This window comes from Gymnoscopelus microlampas (assembly GCF_963454915.1).
Source record: "Gymnoscopelus microlampas genome assembly, chromosome: 18".
Classification (NCBI taxonomy): domain Eukaryota; kingdom Metazoa; phylum Chordata; class Actinopteri; order Myctophiformes; family Myctophidae; genus Gymnoscopelus; species Gymnoscopelus microlampas.
In genome coordinates, this window is record NC_139955.1 from 23,615,312 (window position 1) to 23,639,810 (window position 24,499).

The following is a 24,499-nucleotide window of genomic DNA, read 5'->3' on the forward strand; positions in this document are numbered from 1 at the left end:
GTTTAAAAAAGCCTGAGTATACGTTAAAGTCAAGTCAGGCATTAACGTCAAGTCAGGCAACAAAACAACCCGCCCCCAATGTCCTTTAAAGGTAGGTGAGGTTGAGCTTGGGGGAAACAACATTCACACTGAAATTACTCTTTATTCCAAATATGTGCAAACTGGTTAACACCAACTTCTATGTAATTCTAAATACAATTTTATACATTTGATCATGATCAGTCCAAAGGGGAAAAAAACAAACACTGTTAGCCTTGGACTGGACTCAAACACTATTGTAATTGTAATCACCCATCAGAGAAACACATGAGGAAATGCCATGACCTTTCCAATTGTATCCTATTATATTTCCCATAAGATTTCAATTACCAGTCTGAGTCTGAGCCAGTTTTCAAACATCGCTGTTGTTAAATGGCTTCTCTGTGTTTTATACTACAACTCTATTGAGTATGTATATAATTAGTAAATCTTAAATTGTTGGTCATTGTTTTAAATATTAAAAAAAAAAGAAAAATAAATATCCAGTCCTCTTATCTTCAATTAGTTTTGTAGGTGTTAAGTTACTTCCAGTGTTAAAGTAGTCCAGAGGAATCTGGGTCATAATCAATTAAATTGATAGGAAAGATATTCAATGTTCTACAGAAATATACCCAAAATTGATATTTAAAAACATTCTAGCGCACTTATGCTGTGGCACGTTATTTATTGGCAAATATTTCACCCACTGTTATTGTAGAAAACATATTGTTACTGCATATATTTATATATGTGTGCTTTAGTGTGCTGTCGGTTTATATTTTTAAAAGTTTGAAAAGTAGTCCAAAACCAACTAGCCCTGAACCCAAAGAAATACAGTACACTGTATACCACACTCAATCTTATATGCTTATACATGACTTAGGCAGTGTTTGTGGAGAAGAGTAATCATTTTAAGTATCAGTTAGGCTTTGCTGGTGATTTGCTGTCAATCAAGCGGCTTAATAGGTCGTATGGGATGTCAATCATTGCGTGTTCTTCTTTTGTTTGCTCCCACTTCCAAAGAGGGCGCCTGCCAGAGCCACAAGGCCTAGGCCCAATACTGTGGCTGCACCTGCTACCATGACAACCTCCCCTGCCTTTTGCACCTGCAGAGAAACATGGCACACACATTAAAAAATACAGTGAGACAGCCATGGAAGAACTACTCAATGTTTTACTTAAGTAAAAGTAACAACATCACAATGTAGAAATACTCTGTTAAGTTAAAGTCCTGTATTTAACATTTTAATTGGAGTAAAATACCAACCAGTATAATGTCTTCAAAATACTTACAGTAAAAAGTACTCCTTTTTTAAATATTTGACAAACTAAAATGGTAATCCAATCAACTTTATTTACTGTATATAGAAAATGTTTCAAACACAGGGTTACGACTTACTAAAGTGCTGTACAAGGCATCTAAACATAACTACGCTGTATAAGCTAAATATAAACATAAAACAAACACAAAAATAAACATAAATCACTAAAAAGGTGAGATATATATTTTACAATGGTGAGGGGCATATGAATATGGGAGCGTAGCTTATTCCATAATTTGGGGGCTACTACTGAAAAGTTTGTCACCTCTGGTTTTTAAATGCATCTTTGGGACGACAAGATCTAACCACAGCATTTATCTGCTTGCCAAGTTTAAAAGCATTCGGCGCTCGGGTGGCGCAGTGGTAAAGTCCCTGCCCACCACCACAGAGGCTGTGGGTTAGAATCCACCGTGGTGCATCCGGCTTTGATGGGCGTCTGTGCGAACACAATTGGCCCGTGTTCGGGGGAGGGAGGCCGGGCCGGCGGGGAGGGGGATACTGGTCATTGCCCATTCAACAATCCCTGAGTCCCTGTAAGCAGGGACTCAGGGAGTGTTGGACGGGAAGAGTAGGACGAAGGCTCTACGTCCTCCTGGTGGGGGCTCCTCACTGGCAGGTGAGTCAGTAGGATACAGCAACAGTGACACCTTACTTAAGTTACTTTCCACCACTGCAATGAGACCTTTTGTATTGTCACATGCATACAATACTGCTGTAGCAGCATTTATGGTACTAAAATACAATGAGCTATACTAAATACAAAACAATATTTGTATTGTGTGCACATGAAGGCAGGCTAGCAGGCACTCATTCTCCGGAGTTCACTGAGAAGCTTTTATGGAAGAAACTGAATATATCTACCTGGCGAGACTCTGACTTGCCATAGCGCAGCTCAGTGGCAAAGTGCTCACAATTTCCCCTGAAGACACAGTAGGGAAGCTCCTGGCCCACCCGTGTACGGGCCTCTTTGACAATGTCCTGCACTGCTCGGGGCTTATACTTAGAGTCACGGCCATTGTTGATTTGCCACTGGTTGGTCCCGACCACGTCCCACAGCTGCTCTTGCTTAACCACAGCCTTTTCACAGAAGACAGACATCACACTGTTGACGCCTGCTCCTGGAACCTCAGCTAATTGGGGGAAAAGAGATGGGGGAGGGGGGGGGGTAAAAAAAAAGAAGAGTGAGGATGTATGACAAAGTAATACAACATTTTAGTGAATTTTGTAGCATGTTTTATAAAAAAGACGTTTAATGGTATGCTGTTGAGTGCCATTCAATTTAATATGTTCATAGACGTTGCAAAGTCATTTTCTTGCACAATAAATGCAAAACATCAAGTGCTGGATCTTAAATTAATATTTTCTGGAGCTTCATCAGTATAGTATAAGACTCACAAGGGGGTGCCAAGTGGACAATATACCCATCGCCAATGTACAATGCCCAGTGTTGATAATTTCCACGGTCAATTTCAATCAGGTCTCCAAGCTCTGGCTCCTTCTCATCATACTGTGGAAGATTTGGAAGACAAGTTGGATTGAGAAACAGAATTGCGTGTTTGGCAACAAAACAGCAGATTTGGCTCAAATGGACTCTGGGTTAAAAGTCAAATATGCAGTAAATATTCTAGGCTACAAGTTACAAAAATAGTGACTGAATTGGAGGAGATGAATAAAAAAAAAAAACTCAATACCTCAACAAAATAAAGCCACAAAAGGTTCAAGAACTAACATGATTTAACACCACTGTAAATTGGTACTGTAGATTAAGATTACAAAATGTACCAACCAGTGTTGGGGCCATGGCTTTCTTTTCTTCCTTCAGACTCGTATGACTTTTTTTAGATTATTTATGATCTTCAGCTCTGATCGGTGTCCAGGCTATATTGTAATCCTTCATCAGTTTTCACTTTGCATGAGTCTCAGCACCTGTGATAATATACACCGATCATAAAACATAGATAGAGGCGATATTTGTACATATGTTACTTATTCAGTAACATATGTATTATTTTTATTCAGCTAACAGTCGAAACGTTGAGACAAACATGATAGATAGGACAGATTGAAGCAAGCTTTCTTTTTCAGTGGAGGATTCATTGGCTGCAAACAGATATGGCTGGTTGTCCTAGTCTCTTCCACAATCTTCGAGTTCGAAAGCTTTTGAAAATTATGGGAGCCAACACGTTATCATCTATAGCATGGATCTTCAACAGGGGGTCCTCAGATTACAGGGGGGTCTCCAAATCCTTGTCCCATTAGCCAAAAACAGCAGATCTACAAGCACACAACACCTTGCAGTGAGCTTATAGATCAACTATTTTCGGCAATGAGGTTTGGTGTGTGGAGGGAAAAAAAGAGCAGACCAAGTACAGAAGCAACGGTCAAGTATTGACTAATTAGGCTTTAAGTGGTTACAGGTGATGTCAGCAAACAAAACAAAATCCATTGATTTCCACAACACTGATAGCGCTGTCAAAAAAGTCTCTGAAGCTATCTATGACATCTGTGAACAAGTTTAATCTGCAACACAATTGTATACAGTATGTAGTGGGGGTCCCTGCTTCATCTCTCTCAGCTAGGGGGTCCTTGGCCTGAAAACCCTTGAAGAATATATATAGACTGGAAAACAAGAAGAATCTGCTAGTGCGAAGAAAAAACTACGCAGTGATATTAGTCTGACCATGCCAGGCTATTTATCCTCTTATCCAACTTCAGTTTCAAGAACTGCATAACGCTAACATAGTAGTCGCATCGCGACATTATCATTGGTTACGGATGGAAACGTTTATAATGTTCATATACTTACCGTTATTTCACAGTGCGACCTTGTCCTACGGCTCAGCTCTGCTACAATGGCTCCCAGCCAGCATATATCAAGGATCAGCTGATGATGCAAATGATGCTTTGCAGGTTAAAGATCTGGTTTAGAGCGGATGCGGAAACGGCCTGTACGCGCGCATGCATGAGTGTGAACAATTGGTGGATACAGTAGGCGGTCTCTACACCGGATCAGAGCACTGAGCAGTAAATAAATAGTGGTGACGTGAGTTTAGAAAACAAACAAACAAGCCGTGTGGAGCGGCGGTCGTTCCCCCGGCACGTCACCAACGTCACCGCCGGCACTAGCCTAGCCTCGGTCCCAGCCTCACTTGGCACTAGCACTGAAACATGACTGTCATACCATGACATGACATGTGAACCATGGCTACGCCGGCACCAACCCAGTGGTGGAAAGTAACTAAGTACATTTACTCAAGTGCTGTACGACTGTACTTCAGTACAATGTTGAGGCATTTTTTACTTTACTGGAGTATTTCCAATTTTCGGTACTTGTACTTATACTACATTACATCTCGGAGGCAAATATTGTATTTTTACTCCACTACAATTATTTGAAAGCTGTAGTTACTGTAGATTTTTTTTATTATTATTACAAAACATATACATTAACCACTTCAGTCGATCTACAAGCTCACAATGCATCGCGATGTGACGCATTGTGAGCTTAATTGTAGAACACTTGTGAAATGGGACATTCTGCATAATGAGTACTTTCTACTTTTGGTACTTTAAGTACATTTTGTTACCAATACTGTTGTACTTTTACTCAAGTAAATTTAGAATTCCGGACTTTTACTTGCAACAGAGTAGTTCTACGTTGCCGTATTGATACTTACTTGTACTTTTTCTACCACTGTATTCTTGCAGTCTGTGTAGCACCTCTGCCACCAGTTCGATTCACGGCCAGCAGGTGGCGCCAGTGAACCGAATCGTCCGTTCCCGGCGTCCTTTATTCTTCTCGGTACGTCGTCGAAGAAGAGCCTACTTCCGTCTATGGAGCGCCCATTTCATATGTTGTTGAGAGAATTAAACTAAAATACCACAGTAAGCCAGCACATTCCCTCTATTGAACATTTAAAACCCAGTGACCAAGGTTTTAGTTTGAATGTGACGCATTAATGTTGAAAGAGCAAGCGATGTCTGTCGTTGTGGATGGAAATCCCCTAAAAGCGATGCAGACCTCACACACTCACACGCCGCAAAATGCCTTGAGGTGAGAACTAGCACTTACGTTTAAGTCCATACTACATTTATTACATTATTATTATTGATATTATTATTGCCATTTAAACAATATAAGCATCTGATCTGTTTAAACCCCTCGTAGTTAATTAGCTGTAACACTATGTGTGCAGTGTGTACTGCTGTACATGTCATAGCCTATCAATATTATCTAAGATAATATTGATACATTGGAGTTCCAATGTATTGATATAGGAGTGATCATGTCGCCGTTTTCTTTCGCCTGTACTTCAGATGACTGCTACACATTTTGATGATGTGTGATGCATAGTAGTATACATTATATCAGGAGTCTTCAACCTTTTCAGGCCAAGGACCCCCTAGCAGAGAGAGAGATGAAGCAGGGACCCCCTCTATATTGTATAAAATTGTGTTTCAGATAAACTTTTTCTGTTTTTTTCCCCTCTACACCTATAACTCTTGCCAAAAATAGCCGATCTACAAGCTCAGGCGTTGTGAGCTTGTAGATCTGCTGTTTTTGGCTAAAGTTCTCCTCAGAAAAGGGATGCTAGGGTTCAAGTGGTTAATGTAAAAGAAAAAAATCATATCACACAAAGATTTGGCGGACCCCCTGTAGTAACTCTGAGGACCCCCTAGGGGTCCCGGACCCCCTGTTGAAGACCCCTGCATTATATGATACATAAGTTAAATGGAAAGTGATCTTATTATCTTACAGGATACATGGAGTTATTATACTACTCCATGTATCCTATTTATGGTCATTATGTCCACTAACGGGGTCAGTCATATGTTCCCTCGGCCCAATCCCTAAGCACTTATGCATTATTTTCCATCCAAGTTAGTATATTCTCAGCCCTATGTTCCCTCAGCAGTTATGACCCGCCCCCCTTTCTAAAGTAGGCCGTATTATTTTCCCTCAGTAACCTTTTTCCATCCCAAATTAGACCGTATATTCCTCAGCCCTATTTTTTCCCTCAGTGTAGCGTCCCCATATCTGGCCGTAACTCACTCCGCCCTGGCCCAGGGGTTTGTTGGCCGGACTGGTGAGGTCTGGACTTCGAGTTCGAGCCCGGCCCGGGGCGCTGCATTGTTCGGCCGTTACACCAGCATTAGAGACAGCCCCATTCATCAGCCCTATATTCACGAAGGAATGGGGCCCATGTTGAAAAAAACAAGACCGGTGTGCAGGCAGAAGTGGCCTTGAGCCTTTGAGGCTCGCCTAAGCGAGGTGCCTACCAAGCGAGTGCCTGCAGTGAGCACCTCAGCACTGTTCGAGTTGGGATAATAACTTTTGAAAGTAGTCATGTTGAGTTTCCACATGGAACCGTCATAAACATGGTATGCAAAAGGCTCAGGGTATCCTCAGCATCAGAATGTGGACGCTGAGGTTCTTGCCCAAGCACAGGATATGACACCTAAAAGCATGAGGGAACATAGACATGCTCCCCTCCTAACCACTCCATGTTGCCAAATTCACTCACCCTTTCTTTCACTTTAGTGCCCAGGAACTGTCCCAGGAAATCAAATCATTCATCACTGGTGTGGACACGGCTCAGGGCCGTAAGCTGAGCGTTAGGGAGCATGCCCGCTGTGCTGTACGCTTGCTGCGCTCTGTTCCGCCATGCCGGGGGGCAGTGCTAGAGCATCTGAGGGGAGTCTACGATGAGCACGTCTCCTCGTTCCTACACAACCTGGAGATGGAAGGCGATGCAAGCACTGGAGTCAGTTCCAACCTGGAGGACATCATACAGGTATGGAGGAATCCCATTTTTTATACCTGGCTCCAGGAAGTCACTTTGTCACAGAAAGTCACTATAATACATACAATACCAGACAAACGATAACTTTGGACACAGCTACACATTCAAGTAAGGCTGCATGGTTATGGTAAATGAGTAATAATATATATATCTTTTTTTAAACACTTTGTTTTTATTTTTCCATATGTTGTAGACAAAAATACAAGCATATGACATTATGTATGACATCTTATTCCCCCAATCCCCCACCCTCCCACCAAGGTCATAACAAGACAAATGACAAGACAAAAAATGAATAAATAATAATAACAATCACTTGACAATAAAGAAAAAGAAAAGACAGACAAGACGGACAAACAAACGGACAGACAAACCAAACAGTTTAACTTTTTAACAGAATATGTTGTTCCTTTCAGGTAAAGTTAGACAGTTCCATTATTGAAAGCAATGAAAAAATAAAATGAGAAAATATATATTTCATATCCAACCGTCTATATCTTGTAGGCCTCCAGCCAGAGGCCGACAGTAATAATATTTTTTGTGGAAATGTTTGTTTTTATCATTTGTTTAATGCCTTTGCTACTGCTCAAATGGTAATGGCGATCTGTGATTACATTTTTCCAATGTGAGCCTGATGGATAGTTAGATGGGTTTGTTTAATTGGGCATTCCATAAGCCCAATGACCTGAAACAACATGTTTGACGCCATTCTTTCAAGATGTCAACATTTTGTGGAGAAGACATGGTATTTTTTCCCACGCTACATTATGGATTTGATTTCCTCACATCAGAACAATGGGATTTCGGCAGAAAATCTGCAGTGTTTTCTTTTAAAGATGACCAATGCAAACTGTGAAAGATTCTAAAATATATTCTGATGGGTTTAACACCTTTTGGTTTGTAGATGTCTTCACTATTATTATACAATGTTGAAAATAGATGAAAATAAATAAATGAACTTTTGGGAATGGTACTGAATGTAAATTATATTCAGCTGACATTTATATTCACCGGATGTGAGTTAAAATTCTTTCTCTCTCTAGGAGATCCATGGCGTCTTGTCAGAGTTCATCCGTCTCAACCCCCGGGCCTGGGCCCCACTGGTGTCTGCCTGGGCTGTTGATCTACTGGGACAGCTGAGCAGCAAGCATGCTGGCCGCAGGGCTGCCCCCCACTCCTCCAGCCTAAATGAGCTGCTCCAGCTCTGGATGTCCTGTGCTGCCACCCGCTCTCTGATGGAGGCTTACTCCCAGTGCTTAGCTGCCATGTTGGCGTGGTGTCCCGATGCCTGCGTGGATGCCCTGCTGGACACCTCTGTGCAGCACTCTCCTCACTTCGACTGGGTGGTAGCTCACATTGGCTCAGCTTTCCCGGGCACCATCATCAGCAGAGTGCTGGCCTGTGGCCTCAAGGATTTCTGTTCTCATGGCTCCAAGGATCAAGGAGACCAAGGACGAGGAGATAAAGGCAGCAGGGTGCCAAAGATCGGCTCGGTGGTAGGAATCCTGGGTCACCTCGCAGCTCATCATTCAGACAGTATCCAGAAGGAGCTGCTTAGGATGTTCCAGGAGAGCCTAAACCCTTCTAGCCCTCTGTCTCCTTCTTCATCCTCCTCTTCGTGGGAGAGTTCCCCTCAGCTTCGCCGAGCAGCAGTGCCCTTTCTACTCCAGCTGGCTGCGTTGTCCCCCAATCTGTTGGGCGCTGTGTCCGCAGAGTTGGTTGAGCTCCTCAGACCACCTGTCCTGCTACAACTGCAGGCTTTGCTTCAGGGTCTCCCCCGGGAGGAGCTGGATAACATGCTTGGGTTGGCCGTCCACCTGATCAGCCAGAGTCCATCGGGAGGAGCTCGGGTCCTCCGTTTCCTGGCGGACACTGCCACGCCTGCATCGGTCATAATGTCCGGCCCCACTCCCTCCCCACATGAAGGTGTCCGTGAGGCCTGCGACCGCCTGCTGCAGATGCTGCTTCTGCACCTCCATAAGCTGGTCTATAACCGCTCTGATGGAGGGGAAGGTAGCCACCATCATTCTGCTTCCTCCCAAGCCGGGAGGGTCATCCCCTTTCTGGAGGAGCTACAGACCCATGTGGGTGAGCTCTGCGCTGAGACGCTGCGACTGGAGAGGAAGCGCCACCTATGGCTGCACCAGCTTCTGTGCCTGCTGTCTGTGTACGGAGGTCCTAGTGTGGCCACTGAGGCCCTCTGTCAACTGCTCACCCAAGCCCGTAACCCAGAGGAACTGGCCTTGGCCTGGCAGCTGCACACGCCACTCTCCGCCTGCCTGCCAGGCCTCATCCCTGCTGCTGTGACCCGGTGTGTGGCTCAGATTCACACTCACACCTTGGGTCCACGACAGCTCCGACAGCTGTTGCTCAACTTGGCCACAGCCATTCAGAGTCAGGATGAGGAGAGGCGAGGAGCAGCAGGCGCCCAGTCTTCCATGGCCATCCAGTTGGGTTCGGCAGTCTCTGGGCATCTCCACGACTTCTGCTTGCTCCTCCTCCATGGCGACCCGGCTGTATCCCATGCCACAATTCGCCTCTTGTCCTCCAGCCCCCTCCCTCGCACCGCTTCGCCAGCACGCCTTCTTTTGCTCTCCCGTGCCGCCGTCACTTACTTCTTCCTGGCACTGCGAAGGAGAGGGGAAGTGGGGAGAGATGGAGGGCAGGCGGGAGAGGCGGTGAGCTGTTCAGTCCTGCTCCTGTCCCGGCTGGCAGCCTATTCTCCTCTCACTCTCAAGTCAGTGCTTCAGCAGCTGGTGGAGGGAGCCCTGCACAAAGGCAACGCTGACCTATTTGGGGGGCAGATTGCCGACATGGCTGGTGATCCCCCAGTTTCTCCATCCATGTCCCCTGACCTGGGAGCCTCCCTGCTGGACATCAACTGTCGGTTTGGCACTACGGTCAACTTTTCTGGAAGTGTGTGGTCTGTCTTCCATGCTGGAGTGATTGGCAAGGGTCTGAAGGTCCGCTGTGCTAAACTAACCCCTGACCCAGCTCTGGTTATCCAGGTGAGTCATGTTGTTGTGTGGTTTTAGTTGAATTGGATGAAAGTTGTAATCTCCCTGTCTCATTTTCATCGTATGCTTGGATACACAATAACCAATGTTACTATCATTTGTTTCTATTTATTGTATTTACTGCAGAACATTGCCTCTCTAATACCAGAACAATTCTTTTTATTTGTCACCAGAATGTTCAGACCCTGCTGGCAGTGACAGTCCAGTGCTGCAGTTCTTCCGGTCTTAACGGCAGCATCAATGGTTCTCGACATACCCCATCTGACCCAGACGAGCCGTTGCCAATCAACGCAGAGGCAGCCAAGGTCATCGCAGTAACCTTGGTGGAAAACATCTGTCCAGATGTGGCCAATGGTGAATTGTCATGGCCACCGGAAGAGCATGCCCGCACCACGGTGGAACGAGATATCCACATCCGTCGCTGCTTTGAAGCCCACCCTGTCATCTTCCCCCTGCTCCATGTGGTAGCTGCTGGGCGCCCGGCTCTCTGCTACTGCTCGGCAGTACTCCGGGGACTCTTGGCCACGCTATTGGCCCACTGGGAGGCCTCCCGGGAAGCTTCGGCCACAGACTCCCCATGGCACCTCCAGGCCTCCTGCCTCCTTGTGTCCTGCATGGGAGAGGGTCAGCTCCTGCCTCCTGTGCTGGGGAATGTACACGAGGCCTTTCCCTACCTCACACCCTTTGAGGTCAGGCTCCTCCTGCTGGCTGTGTGGGAGTATGTCAGGGGCAATGGACCCATGCCCCAGAAGTTTGTCTTCAGCTCGGAGAAGGGTCTGTTCTGCAGGGATTTTTCACGGGATGGGGATGTGGCAAGATATGTGTCTCCCATTCATAGTGTCCTGCATAAAAACATTGATCGACTGGGACACCTCTGCTGGCGGTTCCAACTCTGAGAGATAGAGCAATAGCTGGAAGAAAACTGAAGAGGATAGGAAAAAAATATTTGCTGAACTTTACCCTAAACACCAGGTCATATTGCACCAGGTCATATTGACATGGTGGCCATTTTGTTCTTACTTCATAACTGGGTAGGTGGGAAACGAGTATGAAGTTGGCGCAAAATTGCTACCATGTGAATATGGTCCGGGAGAGGGGAGTACCTCTTGTGGATTGCAAAGTTGATGTCACTCTACTAAAGTTCCACACAAGTATAGCTGTCTGTGTGTCTGTCTGTCAGTCTGTCTGTGTGAGACAGAGTGTACATTACATTTTGTACCATATTTTTAGACTTCTAGATTCTTTTCAACTGAATGTTTTACAGAGGACAAATGAATGAGACCTACTGTAATGCTGTGTATACACTAGCAGCAACAAAAGTTACAAAATGACACATGTGGTCAGCTACAATGTCGCTAAGACAGTGAAGTGTTGCTCAAGCCACACTGCATAAATGAAAAGGATGGGTTTAAACGACACAGGGAACGGGTTAATGACAAGAATGTTTTTCTTCCATTCATGCAACAGAGCGTGAGAAATGGTGAAACAAAAACACTGACGCTTTAATGCGTCATTGGAGCTTTTTTTGTAGTGTGTCAACCCTGTCACGCCAGCACCATGTGTCAGGTGTACGTTTGTAGCTTCATGTCCCTGGCTTCCATTGAAAATGGCTTGTAGCCTGTTGTTTTGTCACTGCTATTGTGAACTCTGCATAAGTACCACGCGTAATATCTAGGTCAAGAAATGGAGCTCAAATTTGGTTACTGATGATCACTACTATTATTAGATTTACACAAAGTTCTTGCTATTGTCCCAGGTATCATTCAAAACATGCCTTGTCAAAAAAATAAAATGTTTTGTTCAATACTGTGTCATGTCAGCATTTAGGCGAATACACACAAATGTGTAGATCAATCACTTTATATTACTTTAAATTACTGCTATGGTTCCTATCAACTATTCACATACATGTATTCTCCATCCTACTGCACTGTGGTAGATTTACTCAAGTACTGTACAATTTTGAGGTCTTTTTTTATTATTATTTATTATTATTGGAAATACAAATATTATTTGTATTGCCAATTTGCTGTACTTTTACAGAAACTCCACTACATCTCGGAGGCAAATATTGTACTTTTACTCCACTACAATTATTTGAAAACTTTAGTTACTAGGTAAAAACTGGAAACGGGACATTCTGCATACTTTTGGTACTTTAAATACATTTTGATACCAATAGTACTTTTTAATTCCAGACTTTTTCTTGTAACAGAGTATTTCTACGTTGCAGTATTGCAAGTACTATTAAAAATGTTAGTACTTTTTCCCTCACTGCAATGAAGCACATGCAAATGACATAAATCCAGTGCAGTGTACTTGATTGAATCTGAGCTGACAGCCTCCAGCTACAAGCTGACGTGTCCGAGCCTGAGAGGATAAAGATGTACAGCAACAAGATGAGCCTTTCTTTTCCCCGATTATTACACAAACCAGATAATGTCTATATTACATTATATGCGTCAGTCATACACGCAAATAATTTATGCAAATATTATAAAATAAAAACATCCACATTAAGTCCATTGGTGAAATGTGAAATCAACATTTAGATTAAATTGTATGGGGGGAAATCTCGTCTCCTCAACCATCTTTGCTTCGTCGTGCGCGTCAGAAGTAGATTTACAAGTCCGCAAGGCGTCGCGGTGCTACGCGCGGTGTGCTTGTAGATCAACTATTTTAGGCGCGCGGCTCTGTCGTACGACGAGCAGTAAGTGAAATGAGGCGGAGCCGAACCAGGGTTGCCATGTCCACGTATTATAAGCGACTTTGGCCTTATTTTTTTCTGTAAAGTTGCTTGTAAATATGGTGGTTGCGTTTTTTTGGGCTTGTTTCTAAAGTGTATTTGCTTATTTGGGTTTATTTCCTAGTGTTGTTTAAAAACCAGTGGTTCCCAAACATTTTCATGTCAAGCACCCCCAAATTAATATATATATTTTATTTGTAGACCCAACCTTCTGAAAATATTTTGTGCCAGAGACACCCATACAAGATTTTTTGGAAAATATTCCTAGATTTTTTCTCCAAGATTTTTCTTTGAAAATAGCAGATCGTGACGAGCTATTTTCAAATAGCCTATGAATATAGGGTTAGAGTGCTCATGTGGCTTCTTTTAGGACTTGTTTTCATAGACCTGGTTGCTTATTTCTCTCGCACAATATGGCAACACTGCGCCGAACTTGAGCTCTATCAAGATGGCCGCCTTCGCAGAGAGGTAAAACAAAGCGATTCCCACTTTTAAATCTTTATATGTACCACATTTGTTTGATATATTGACAGTGTACGCCGGGCCACATATTACATTTGAGGCGAGATACGTTACAAATCAGAAGAAAACGGTAACCGGTATGGATGTGAATAATAGCTGTTAGAATGACGAATCTCGTCAAACCGGGATTGAATTAGCGGCTTGACAAGCCAGCCACACTGAGCAGTGTTGCCATGTCGGCTTATTATAAGGGACTTTGGGCTTGTCTTAGTGTAAAGTTCGTTTTTTTTCTTAAGTGTAGTTGCTTATTTAGGCTTGCTTCCATTTTTTTCTAACAATTATTTAAACAAGTGGTTCTCACATATTTCCATAAATGTTTAGTGTCTAGGGAGCATTTGTGTTGTTAGAATGTTTCAAAAATATATTCCCAATATTCCACATTCTATTGCAAGAGTTTTTGAAAATAGCAGATTTACAAGCTCACAACGCATTTAAAGCAAGTGCTCATGTGGCCTGTAGTCGCTTCTTTTGGGCTTGTTTTCCTGGACATGGTTGCTTATTTCTCTCACAAAACCTGGCAACACTGCACACTCACTGAGCCAGCAGTGTGCACTGAGTGAGCCCGCTATACAGCATTAGCCAGGTTAGCATGCTAACTTTCTTTAATTGTGAGCTATTAAATTAATGTCCCAGGGGTCCACTTGGACAGGCAGATAATAACATCCAGTTAACTAATGAATGAAAACTGTTATAGTTATGGCGGTGTTTGGCGGTGTAGTGTTGACTAGGCCGGTATAGTTGGTGTGTGTTGCTGTGGTTGATAATAACCTAACGTTAGCTTATACCTAGCTAACGTTAATGAATTTACTTGGCTTCAATCCAAGTACATTAACATTGCATTTATGAGAGTCTCAGTCTCGACGATAAGTTAGTCTATCCAGTATAGAAGATGGATGTGTAATACGTTTTAATTGTACATTGTGTGGATGTTTACGCAGGATGTGGACACGGAAAATACTGTGGCTTTGCTTCTGCTCTGACATTTTGTGACACTACCTTTTCATTTGAGTAGAGTACACATGTACTATTGTACTCTGCCAGACAGAACAAAGTCCACATGGCTGCTAGTTGGTCATGTGTTTCACTGGTCTTATTATTTAACTGGCTATCTATCGGACATGGACGTGGCATCATTCTTTTTGTCAGTGGTTGTCAAACGCTGTCATGTCAAGGACCCCCAAATTGATATGTATTTGGCCGCGGCGCGGACCCCCATCTGAAAAGAGTTTGTGCCAGGGAACCCCAGAAGCACAGATTTGTTTAAAAAAAAAAGTATTAAAAAACTTCAGATTTTTGAAAAATAGCAGATCTAATAGCTCATATCATAGCGCTATGAGCTGGTAGATCTGCTATTTTCAGTAGCCAAAGTATAAAAGGTTAAAAGACAAGTGGTTAAAATGATTGTGACACTATATTAACTACTTTTGCTGGGGACCCCCCTCCCCCCCACAGGACCCACTTTGAGAACCTCTGCTATATGTGACTTTGCTGCTTTACTTCTTTGTAGGATGGCGCCTGTCCTGCTTCTGCTGTCTGTGTGCCTCAGTGGGGCATGGGCCGTGGACAGGGGGAATTTCAAGACCTGCGACCAGAGTGCCTTCTGCAAGTGAGTTCCTCTGGTGACAAATAAATGACCACAATACTTAGCTTATTAAGACCTGAGGCCGATTCTACAAATGCCTTCTAAATCAATAGTTCTCAAACTCAAGATTTTTACAAAAATAGCAGATGTACAAGCTCGCAGCGCGGCACGAAGTGACACGCTGTGAGCTTTTATGTCTGCTATTTTTGTCTAAAATGACACGGATGCTTTCCTGGTTTCAATGGGTTAAGTCGCAAGTGACCTTTCCCTATGACAAAATAAAAGTGTTGTTCAACAATGGTGTCATCACTAATACAAGCTTGTGTGTATCCACTTAGACGTCAACGCGCGTTGATGCCCGGCCATTCTCCATACAGAGCCCTGTTGGAGACCATGGAGCTGACCAACACTAGACTTACCTTGCAGCTCATCAATGATAACAACAAGGTAGTAAACAACAACACATCACTCACTTATGCCTAAATTGTGATTTGTTTTGCATATTGCCTTTACATTATGCATACTGAAATGTTGTTAGAAACATTGTTCAAAAAAGGTTTTGTCAGATAAAAGGTAATCAGGTTGGCAATAAAGCCTATATATCTTGCCCCACTTTAATTTTTATATTCTTGACCGTTGAAGGCCTTGTAACCAAAACTGCACTGTTAAAGTAGCCTACAGTGCAGGAATCTGTTCTTTTTTTACATTGACCTGACCTCTTTTAGATTTTCCTCCTATGCGCCAGTCACCAAGACACTTGAGGTGTGGAGAATTTATTTTTGTTTTTAAGCTTGACCCCTATCCCGCACCTTACTCTCTACCAACCTGACAGGTGCGTCTGTTGCTGGAGCTCTACCGTCTCCAGGGCAACATGACAAGGGTGAAGATTAATGAGCTGAAGCCCCTGAAGCCTCGCTACGAGGTCCCAGATGTGCTCATCCATGAGCCGCCAACGGAGCCGTAAGTTTCCCTGGGCCTTGGTTGATGCTCGGGGAGGGAAGGGTTTCACAGGTTTATTTGTTTATTTGGACCCCCATTAGCTACTACCTTAACAGCAGCTACTCTTCCTGGGGTCCACACAGAAATAAATAACATTTCATAACATAGTGGCCGGCTGTTGTCAGAGGGACAGATACGTCAGTGTGCACAATGGTAGAACATGGTGCGAGTGTGTGTCCGTATGCTTGTTATTCTGTTATCTATCTATGCTGTAATTCTATAATTTCTGATGAGACATTTTCACTGATTTGACTACAATTGGGAATATAGCTAAAACGTGATACTCTGCGACTAGGCTGTATTGTTTGTGGACTCGGAGTTTGTATTGTTTGATGAGACATTTTATTTTAAGTCTTTTCATGTGCATGACAATCACTGTCCATGATCTCACTTCCAATCTGAACTTCCCCCGCACTGTCACCTTCTCTCTTTCTCCTCCATTGCGCTCTCAGCCTGTCTCTCATATCTAAGGATGAGAACGGAGTGGTTCTGTCCCTAGGGTCGGAGTCCCAGAGGGTCATCGTCAGTGCCCGGCCCTTCCGATTGGACATCATGGAGGGCAGCGAAGTGCTGATGTCACTTAACTCCCGTGGCCTGCTGGCCTTTGAGCACCTGAGGATGCGCAAGGACACGTGAGAGACCATACGCGCACAAACACATACACACCTCTTGACCAGCCCTTTCTCTTAAATCCACATCCTCACAAAGTGGATGTTTCTCTTTTTGTTCCCATAAAAGTGTTTTATTATTTTGGTATTGTCTCTGACTCGTTGTTCTGTCCTCTTCTCCTATCATCCTAGTTTCTCCTATAAAGTAACTAGCACAGTGGCTAGCGTGTGGGATAATATCAAGAGGGTATTCACTAGGTAAAGATCCTTAAGCTTTGTAAGTGTGTTCTGTTTTTTGTGCTAATGCTGCCCGTAGTTGTATGAAATCTAGGAATGGGCGCTCAGGTGGAGCAGGGTAAAGTTCCTGCCCACCACCGCGGAGACTAGGGGTTCAAATCCTCCACGGTGCATCTGGCTTTGCTGGGCGTCCCAATCAACACAATTGGCCATGTTTGAATGTAGGAAGCCAGGTGGGGAGGGCAATCTCTGTTGCTGCACTAGCTAATCCTACAATCAGGGGGACTCCTCAGTGTCTGGTGAAAAGAAGGGGACTGGCGGCGTGACGTGTAACGGAGGAGACACGTACTCGCCTACATCTCCCTAACGAACCAACCAGTAGGTAGTAGTAAGTGACAAAGAACTACAATACTGCAGCAATGCTGCTAGATATCACAGATATGCCATAGTACAGAGTACAGCACCTAAAATCTTGATTGTGCCTGTGTATATACTGTATAAGACAGAGCAAGAGGTCAGTCTATGATCCAGAATTGTATTTAACCCATTAAGACCGGGAAAGCCTATACGTTGTTATACCTTTTTAAAACTGGGAAAACATCTGTGTCACTTTAAATGTTGCGATTTAATATATATATATTTGTTTTTTTATAAAAAAAGGAAGGAGTTTTTAAAATCGGCCACAGGTCTAAATGGGTTAAAGCAGGTAAAAATGGCCTATCGATTCGTTAATATCTCAAGGGGTATATTCATATTTTAGGGGCACAATTTAAAAGTTATTGTATCTTTAGAAAGGTGACCCCCACCATATTTAAAAAAGAGAATGATAATCTTGAAAGAACAATGAATGATCACCTTGAAGGATAAAGGCCCGCTGTGGGCCCATAAGTGATTTTCACCGTTTTGTCCTTGTTCTGTCACATCAATGGTAACTGAATCACATACTTTTCATAGAATGTCATTCTAGTAGCCTTCCTATAACAAATTGCTCTGATGGTTAATTTGCATGATTGATCGAGCTTCACAAACAATTCTAACAGGCTTACCTAAGTTATGAAAGTCGCTCTTGCCGACTTAATTGCAAGAGCTAGTTATGATGGCTGAAAAAAATCTGGCTGAAGTGCAACTTACGTTTGCTTTATTTTAATTAATTTGTAATACACAGGGCAATGATGCAGTAGTGTAATGCCGTAGGCTTTGTCCCACCTGCTTATTTGTGTCTCACTTTCAGGCTATACAACCAAGTATCACAAATCCAATGGCAACATCTCTTTGTGGTTATGATGCTATTTACAGCTTTAAAGAATTCCCATATTGCTAAAAGTTTTCTCAAAGCCAGGCTTCAACCGCCAAAGATTAACTGGCAAGCAACTATACAGAGGGGGACCAAATTTGGTGCCTGACAGAATTATAATAAGAATTAAGACTAGTACATGCAGTATTCCTGATGGTCATGGCCCTTCTATACTGTGCTGTATGTTAAATCCCTATAGTAGAGTTGGTTCTTTTAAGCAGCCTTGTGAGTGTTTGATCTCACAGACTCTAGAGTTGCAGTCCCACGATGCCTTGCTTGGAATAGCCACAATGGTGGGATTTGCTCGGTCCCCTTTGTCATTAGAGTGAAATCCTATAGGACTTTGCTTAACTAGTTGGTAGTCTATGTAGAGTCGAGATCCATCAGGCTGTTTGTGTTCCCTGCTTCCTTTATATGTGATCTCTATACACACTTAAAAAGATGTGCCGTTGTGACACGTCTCTCACTGTCTGTCTCTCCCACCCCACCTCTGTTTCCATTCGATCCTCCAATGTACAGTCAAGCAGAGCCCGAGGCTGAGGCTGAGAAGAAAGAGGAGGCTGATCCGGAAAACCAGGGCGAGGAGGTAAGAAACTGTGCATTGAAACTGAAACCTATAGTATCTCTGTCTCTACTCTTAACCCTTTTAATACAATATTCCTTAACATGCGTGTCTTTCTCCCCTGCTCTTAAAACATCATTGTTCCCCCTTCCATCACCCCCTACCAGGCAGTGAACACAGAAGAGGAGAAATCAGAAGATGGCATGTGGGAGGAAACATTTAAATCACACTCAGACGGCAAACCCAATGGTAGGTCTCCAAAGTTGATGTTGATGGTTTTACAGTTGCCTAAATGTAGTTGGGGAAATAACCCATTTAAATGACCAGGAGTGACATATCCCGAAATGTTCAACTAGTGAGTTCTCCAGGTTATTAATCCAAAATAAGTCTTGCAAGACGCCGTTTGGAAGACACATTCTCTTTTATTTTTTTATTATTTTATTTTTGGATCTTGGATTTACCTTTGTGTGTTTACATTATTATCAGTTGATAAAACCTTTTATAAACCATTATAAAATCTACGTAAATGTACTCTGCTTTCATGCCAGCAGACTGGGGTAGATCCTGAAATCCTATGTTTTGAATCGTAAAGAAATCTATTTTGAATCGAGAATCGTTTGTTTTTAAAAAATCTGAAAAATCTTGACCCCAAGCATCGGAATCGAAACGTTAGATGGCAGACGATTCACAGCCCTACTAAATTGATTATGTAACTCATTGCGTTGATCAGCATTAACGTATCCGGGACGGGTACTGAAAACCTCAAGTCATCGTCCGTGACATTATACCATGCGGCCACTTAGACTTCAGATTTCCTAGCACTTTTTTTGCATAAAAGTATAACTAGGCTTTTAGCGTCTCTGTTTCTATTGCCTGATTGTTGTTTCTCTCTCCACAGGACCCTCGTCTGTCAGTTTAGACTTTTCTTTACCGGGAGTTGAACATGTCTATGGCATTCCAGAGCACGCAGACAACCTCAAACTCAAAACCACAGAGTGAGTCTGAGACTTATCTATCAACTATCAAGTGTTGAAATGTCCTTGTTACGTTTGTGTGCATACCTCACTCAACTACTTAAGCCCTGTATACAACAAGCCTGAGTTTGTAAAAATGTTTACCTACAATTGCATGCTAAAAATAGTGACGCCAGGTTGAAAGTCTCTACTCATGTTGTGTGGAACCTGTGAGTAGGCTGTTAACCCATTGAGACCTGAAGCCGATTCTACATGTCTCCTAAATCTCAACAGTATTCTGGAAAAACGTATGTTTCTATATCAGTGGTGCTCAATCTTTTTCATGTCAAGGACCCCCAAAATGATGTATTTGGCCGCGGACCCTCATCAAAATATTTTGTTCCAGGGACCCCAGAAGCAAAGATTTGAGTTAAAAATGTGCTCTTTAAAAAAAAATATATTCAAAGATGTGCACACGTTTTCACGATTTTTCAAAAATATAGTTATACAAGCTCATAGCGCGGCACCGAGTGCCGCGCTACAAGCTCGTAGATCTGCTATTTTTGAATAGCCCAAAGTGTAAAATAATGCTTTTGATTTAGCTCAAATCTAAAAATGACACAGTTCCAGGTCTTAATGGGTTAAAGACTATCAAAGAATAGTGAGATGAATAGATCGATTAGAATAAATGAGTATAGGTAGATGAATAGATCAATTATACATAAATGATGTAGATAAATAAGCATTTTGGTACTTCCCACTGCATGCTACAGTATGTAGAGATGACTAAATCAGTGCAGTTGCTGTATTTGGTGTATTGTAATTCTAAGATTTGTTGGTTTATTTGTTTTGTTTGTTTCAGTGCCGGAGACCCATACCGACTGTATAACCTAGATGTGTTCCAGTATGAGCTGTACAACCCCATGGCTCTATATGGTGCTGTCCCAGTCATGCTGTCCCACAATGCCCAGCGCACCATGGGTATCTTCTGGCTCAATGCTGCTGAGACGTGGGTGGACATCAGCTCTAACACTGCAGGAAAGGTAAGCAGCAGGTCAACAGCCAGGACAAAGTTTTAAACGGACACATGACACTTAAGTTAAGATAAAGCTTTATTGATTCCTGGAGGGGGATTCATGTGTCAAGATACAATAAAATACTGCGCTGATTTATCTTTGTTAAAAGAGAGAACATATATATATATCAGTAGATATCAATGTACAGCTAATTAATATACATTTAGCACCAGTGACTATAAATTCAGATATGTACACACAATAGCCCTTTTTCCATTACGGCTTATAGACCAGTCCAGTCCAGCATATACCAGACCAGAACCGCACCGCTTCAAATTATCTACTGTTTCCATTACACAAAAGTACCCCTGCTCAAATCCACAGGTATGAGTAGCAGACTCCGGTCATTCACACTCATTTGTAATGTAAATTTTTGCCTAACAATGTAATGTAGGTGAGTGGCCAACTGTCCTGTATACAAATGCAAATCACCTGTGCATGTGGCCCAGCTTGGCCTAGCTCAGACCTACCCAGGACTGGGTACTTTTTAGGCACCAGTTTAGTACCACTTACACACCACTCTACCCACTTCATTGTAGTGGAAACCGCTGCTGTGGTGGTCGGTGTGGTGTGGTGTGGTGTGGTACCATGCCAATGGAAATCCGCCTAATTAATGAGTCTACTGGTGGATTAGATATAAGAATGGATGTGTGTACAGTGTGTCTAGCCTATCAACATTGATTATGATAATATATATCTCAGTCTCACTCACTCACTCAGTCTGCACATGTATTCATCCATATACTTGAAGGTCTGTTGACAAAGTGCAAACTATCAACAGTCGAGTAAATATAAGTAGTCTCTCAACAGTTAAAAAGCAACTCTCAACGTTTTGCAATATACATCGTAGTAGTAAAATATATATATACACCCATTGACACAAATAGAATCTGTTCACCGCAAATCCTCTCACTTTGTAGTACGTATATGTACACAGAGCACAAATATAAACGCTCAAACATTCGCCCCCTGACACTCAGCTCCCTTCTGCACTTGTGTCTCTGCAGACAGTGTTTGGGAAGATGCTGGACTATGTGCAGGGCTCCAGCGAGACACCGCAGACAGATGTGCGCTGGATCTCTGAGAGCGGCATCATTGACGTCTTCATCATGATGGGACCGACGCCGTACGATGTCTTTTCCCAGTACGCCTCCCTCACAGGTGAGAGGAAAATCAGTTGATTGGCCATTTAACCGGCGTTTCTTTTTTTTTTACTGACATGCACACGCCGCTCTGAAAATTATATAGTGTTTTCAGAGAGGTCTGAGTGAAGGGGTTCAGGCCACATGAGGCATCACTGCTTTGCTCAAAGGCACTGGAACGGCAGCAGACACTACTGTAGTCTCCATGGCATCAACTCGGGTGCAAATTCCATATTTAGCTGGTCCCTGATATTGAACCAGAACCTGGCAATTTTACAAGTGTGCACCAATAACTGCTTTTTCACTGTCAATACTGATTTTTGAAACTAACTCAGCATTAAATGTCATTGTCTACTCATAGCTTTGTCCATACATCAAAAATACAAATGGATGTGTATGAATGAAAAATGTAATTCATTTATAAATCCATTTGGCTGTTAATTTATTTTTAGAGGTCGCCGTTGTCCAACTCACCAAGTATATGGTGAGTCGTAGTCAATAAGCTAAGCATGCCAGACCACCAGTATGGTCCTTTTTGAGCATTGTACTCAGTCTAGACTTGGACCAGTTGTGTGAAGCTTTGTAAATAAGGAAAGGACAGATTTTCTACACCATAGCATGTGCCATAGATGCACTTGGAGGCAAACTGGATCCGGAAGTTCGATGGAATGCATTGAAGTCAATAAGAGCTGGCAGGACTGGCTCATGCATAAACAATATTATTTATAGTGTGGCTCTGCAAGAGGCTAGCCGTCTATGACGGGGTGTGTGTGCTTGTCCGAGCTCATCTCGCAAACCGCTGGACCTGTGCTCTTTTAACACATTGAGTGCCAAAAACGGTCTGGACTGTTTTTCATAATCCAAACGAGGAGTGCCAAAAACGGTTATGACCGTTTTCTTTTTTTTTTTTTTTCCTTCACAGCACCAGGAGATATCATTTTGTGAAGATTTAGACTCTAATCCACTTCCTGGTTAACTTATGACTTCAAAAGCCTGTATCTCGGCTCCTGTGTACTTTTTTTTTTCCAATGAAATATCTCATGGCATTGTACGAGACCCCTGTGTGTGTAATGAGGGATCACCGTGAGGACGGTGATCACTGAAAATATTTTGTGACTACTTGAAAAAGGTTAAAAAATGGTTAAAAATCCAGGCACTCACTGTACCCTGTTTTTAAAAAAAACTGGCACTCAATGTGTTAAATACTTAAAGAAAATAATATAGCGTGCACATTGACAAATAAGAGATCAGAAAGTAAAGTGTCTTGAAACTGATCATTTTTCAACGGTCACCATCATTCAAAGATGGTGTCTATTCATACGCTTGTCCACCCGGCTGTCATTGTCCTTTTCCTACTTACTTAGTCTTGTCCTTTCTTTGCTCAGGAACCCAGGCCTTCCCTCCCCTGTCTGGATTGGCCTACCACCAGTGCCGCTGGAACTACAATGACCAGGAGGATGTGCGGTCAGTGGATGCTGGCTTTGATGAGCATGATATCCCCTACGACTTCATCTGGCTGGACATCGAGCACACAGACGGCAAGCGCTACTTTACCTGGGACCCTCACAAGTTTGCCACACCCAAGGAGATGCTGTAGGGTATCATGGACAAGAGACGCAAGGTAATGGAAGACGATTAACATTGTACCGCTGTGCCAAGTGACAACAGCAGCTACCCAGGGGTGAAAATTTAACGGGATCCTCATTGCCCATGAAGGCCCTTACCACCACTAATATTGTGTATTCACAGCTTTGGCCATTTGTTAGTTAATGGCTTTGTTTTTAGATTTAACATGTTTACATTTACTCGATAGTTAGAGTATGAAAACATTTCTTCATTTCCCTGAACAATTGAGCCAATGTTAGTTTTCTATCGGGATATTCGGCTAGACTTTTCAAATAAACCTACACTTTTAAAGGCAATAATATTTTTATGAGTAACTATTATGAGTGTCTTGGATTATCTATCTCAAGCAACTTTCAACTCTCTGCCAGTTGATTTTCATACTGTACTGAAATTAGTTAAATGTGCTGGTCTTCAAATGAAATGTTTGAAAATCAAACAATCTACGGTATAATGCTTTGAGTTGTATTCAATGGGCTAAACATGTCAGACCGCCGGTATGGTCCTTCTTATTCTTTCTCTCTGTCATATTTATTTATGTGTGTATACCTCAACGACAACATGAAACTTTTAAAAACCTGCACTACAGTATGTATACGCACCTTATGTACTTTTTTCTACTGTGTTTTTGAATACATATATCTATGTCTTTCTATGCACTGCTGCTCTACTCTTAAATACAAGGAACAATGTACAATGTACTAGGTCGATCAATCTGAGCGTTCTCTGTTTTGTGTTTTTACTGTTGCTCTACGTATGTCATGTCTTGGTGAGATCTGTAGAAACTGAATTGCCCCCCGGGGATAAATAAAGTCATCTGAATCTGAATCTGAATCTGTCCATAGATGGTGGCTATTGTAGATCCTCATATCAAAGTAGACAGCAACTACAAGATCCACAATGAGATCCGCTCCAAAGGCTTCTACATTAAGAATAAAGATGGTGGAGACTATGAGGGCTGGTGCTGGCCAGGTTTGATTCAATCTACTGTCAG

The 24,499-nt window shown here is 42.7% G+C and overlaps 3 protein-coding genes across 3 annotated transcripts; 2 read left to right on the forward strand and 1 right to left on the reverse strand.

Moving 5' to 3' along the window:
• Positions 1-122: 122 nt before the first annotated feature.
• Positions 123-4,200, reverse strand: LOC311033703 (phospholipase A and acyltransferase 3-like). The gene is made up of 5 exons (XM_084041315.1): positions 4,147-4,200; positions 3,127-3,266; positions 2,736-2,847; positions 2,202-2,470; positions 123-1,124 (listed from the first exon to the last, which is right to left on the reverse strand). The coding sequence occupies exons 2-5, from the start codon at positions 3,139-3,141 to the stop codon at positions 1,002-1,004; spliced, it is 519 nt and encodes a 172-aa protein (XP_083897441.1). The 5' UTR covers positions 3,142-3,266; positions 4,147-4,200; the 3' UTR covers positions 123-1,001.
• Positions 4,201-5,154: 954 nt separating this feature from the next.
• On the forward strand, positions 5,155-11,965 carry ints5 (integrator complex subunit 5). Its single transcript, XM_084042060.1, has 4 exons — positions 5,155-5,394; positions 6,883-7,135; positions 8,188-10,152; positions 10,335-11,965. Exons 1-4 carry the CDS (start codon positions 5,300-5,302, stop codon positions 11,055-11,057), a joined length of 3,036 nt encoding a protein of 1,011 aa, XP_083898186.1. The 5' UTR covers positions 5,155-5,299; the 3' UTR covers positions 11,058-11,965.
• A 1,365-nt stretch (positions 11,966-13,330) lies between these two features.
• LOC311033722 (neutral alpha-glucosidase AB-like) lies at positions 13,331-24,477 on the forward strand. Its single transcript, XM_084041332.1, has 13 exons — positions 13,331-13,375; positions 14,937-15,035; positions 15,350-15,458; positions 15,844-15,971; positions 16,463-16,642; positions 16,811-16,876; positions 18,669-18,735; positions 18,879-18,960; positions 19,610-19,706; positions 20,527-20,707; positions 21,748-21,901; positions 23,268-23,503; positions 24,351-24,477. Exons 1-12 carry the CDS (start codon positions 13,356-13,358, stop codon positions 23,477-23,479), a joined length of 1,395 nt encoding a protein of 464 aa, XP_083897458.1. The 5' UTR covers positions 13,331-13,355; the 3' UTR covers positions 23,480-23,503; positions 24,351-24,477.
• Positions 24,478-24,499: the final 22 nt, after the last annotated feature.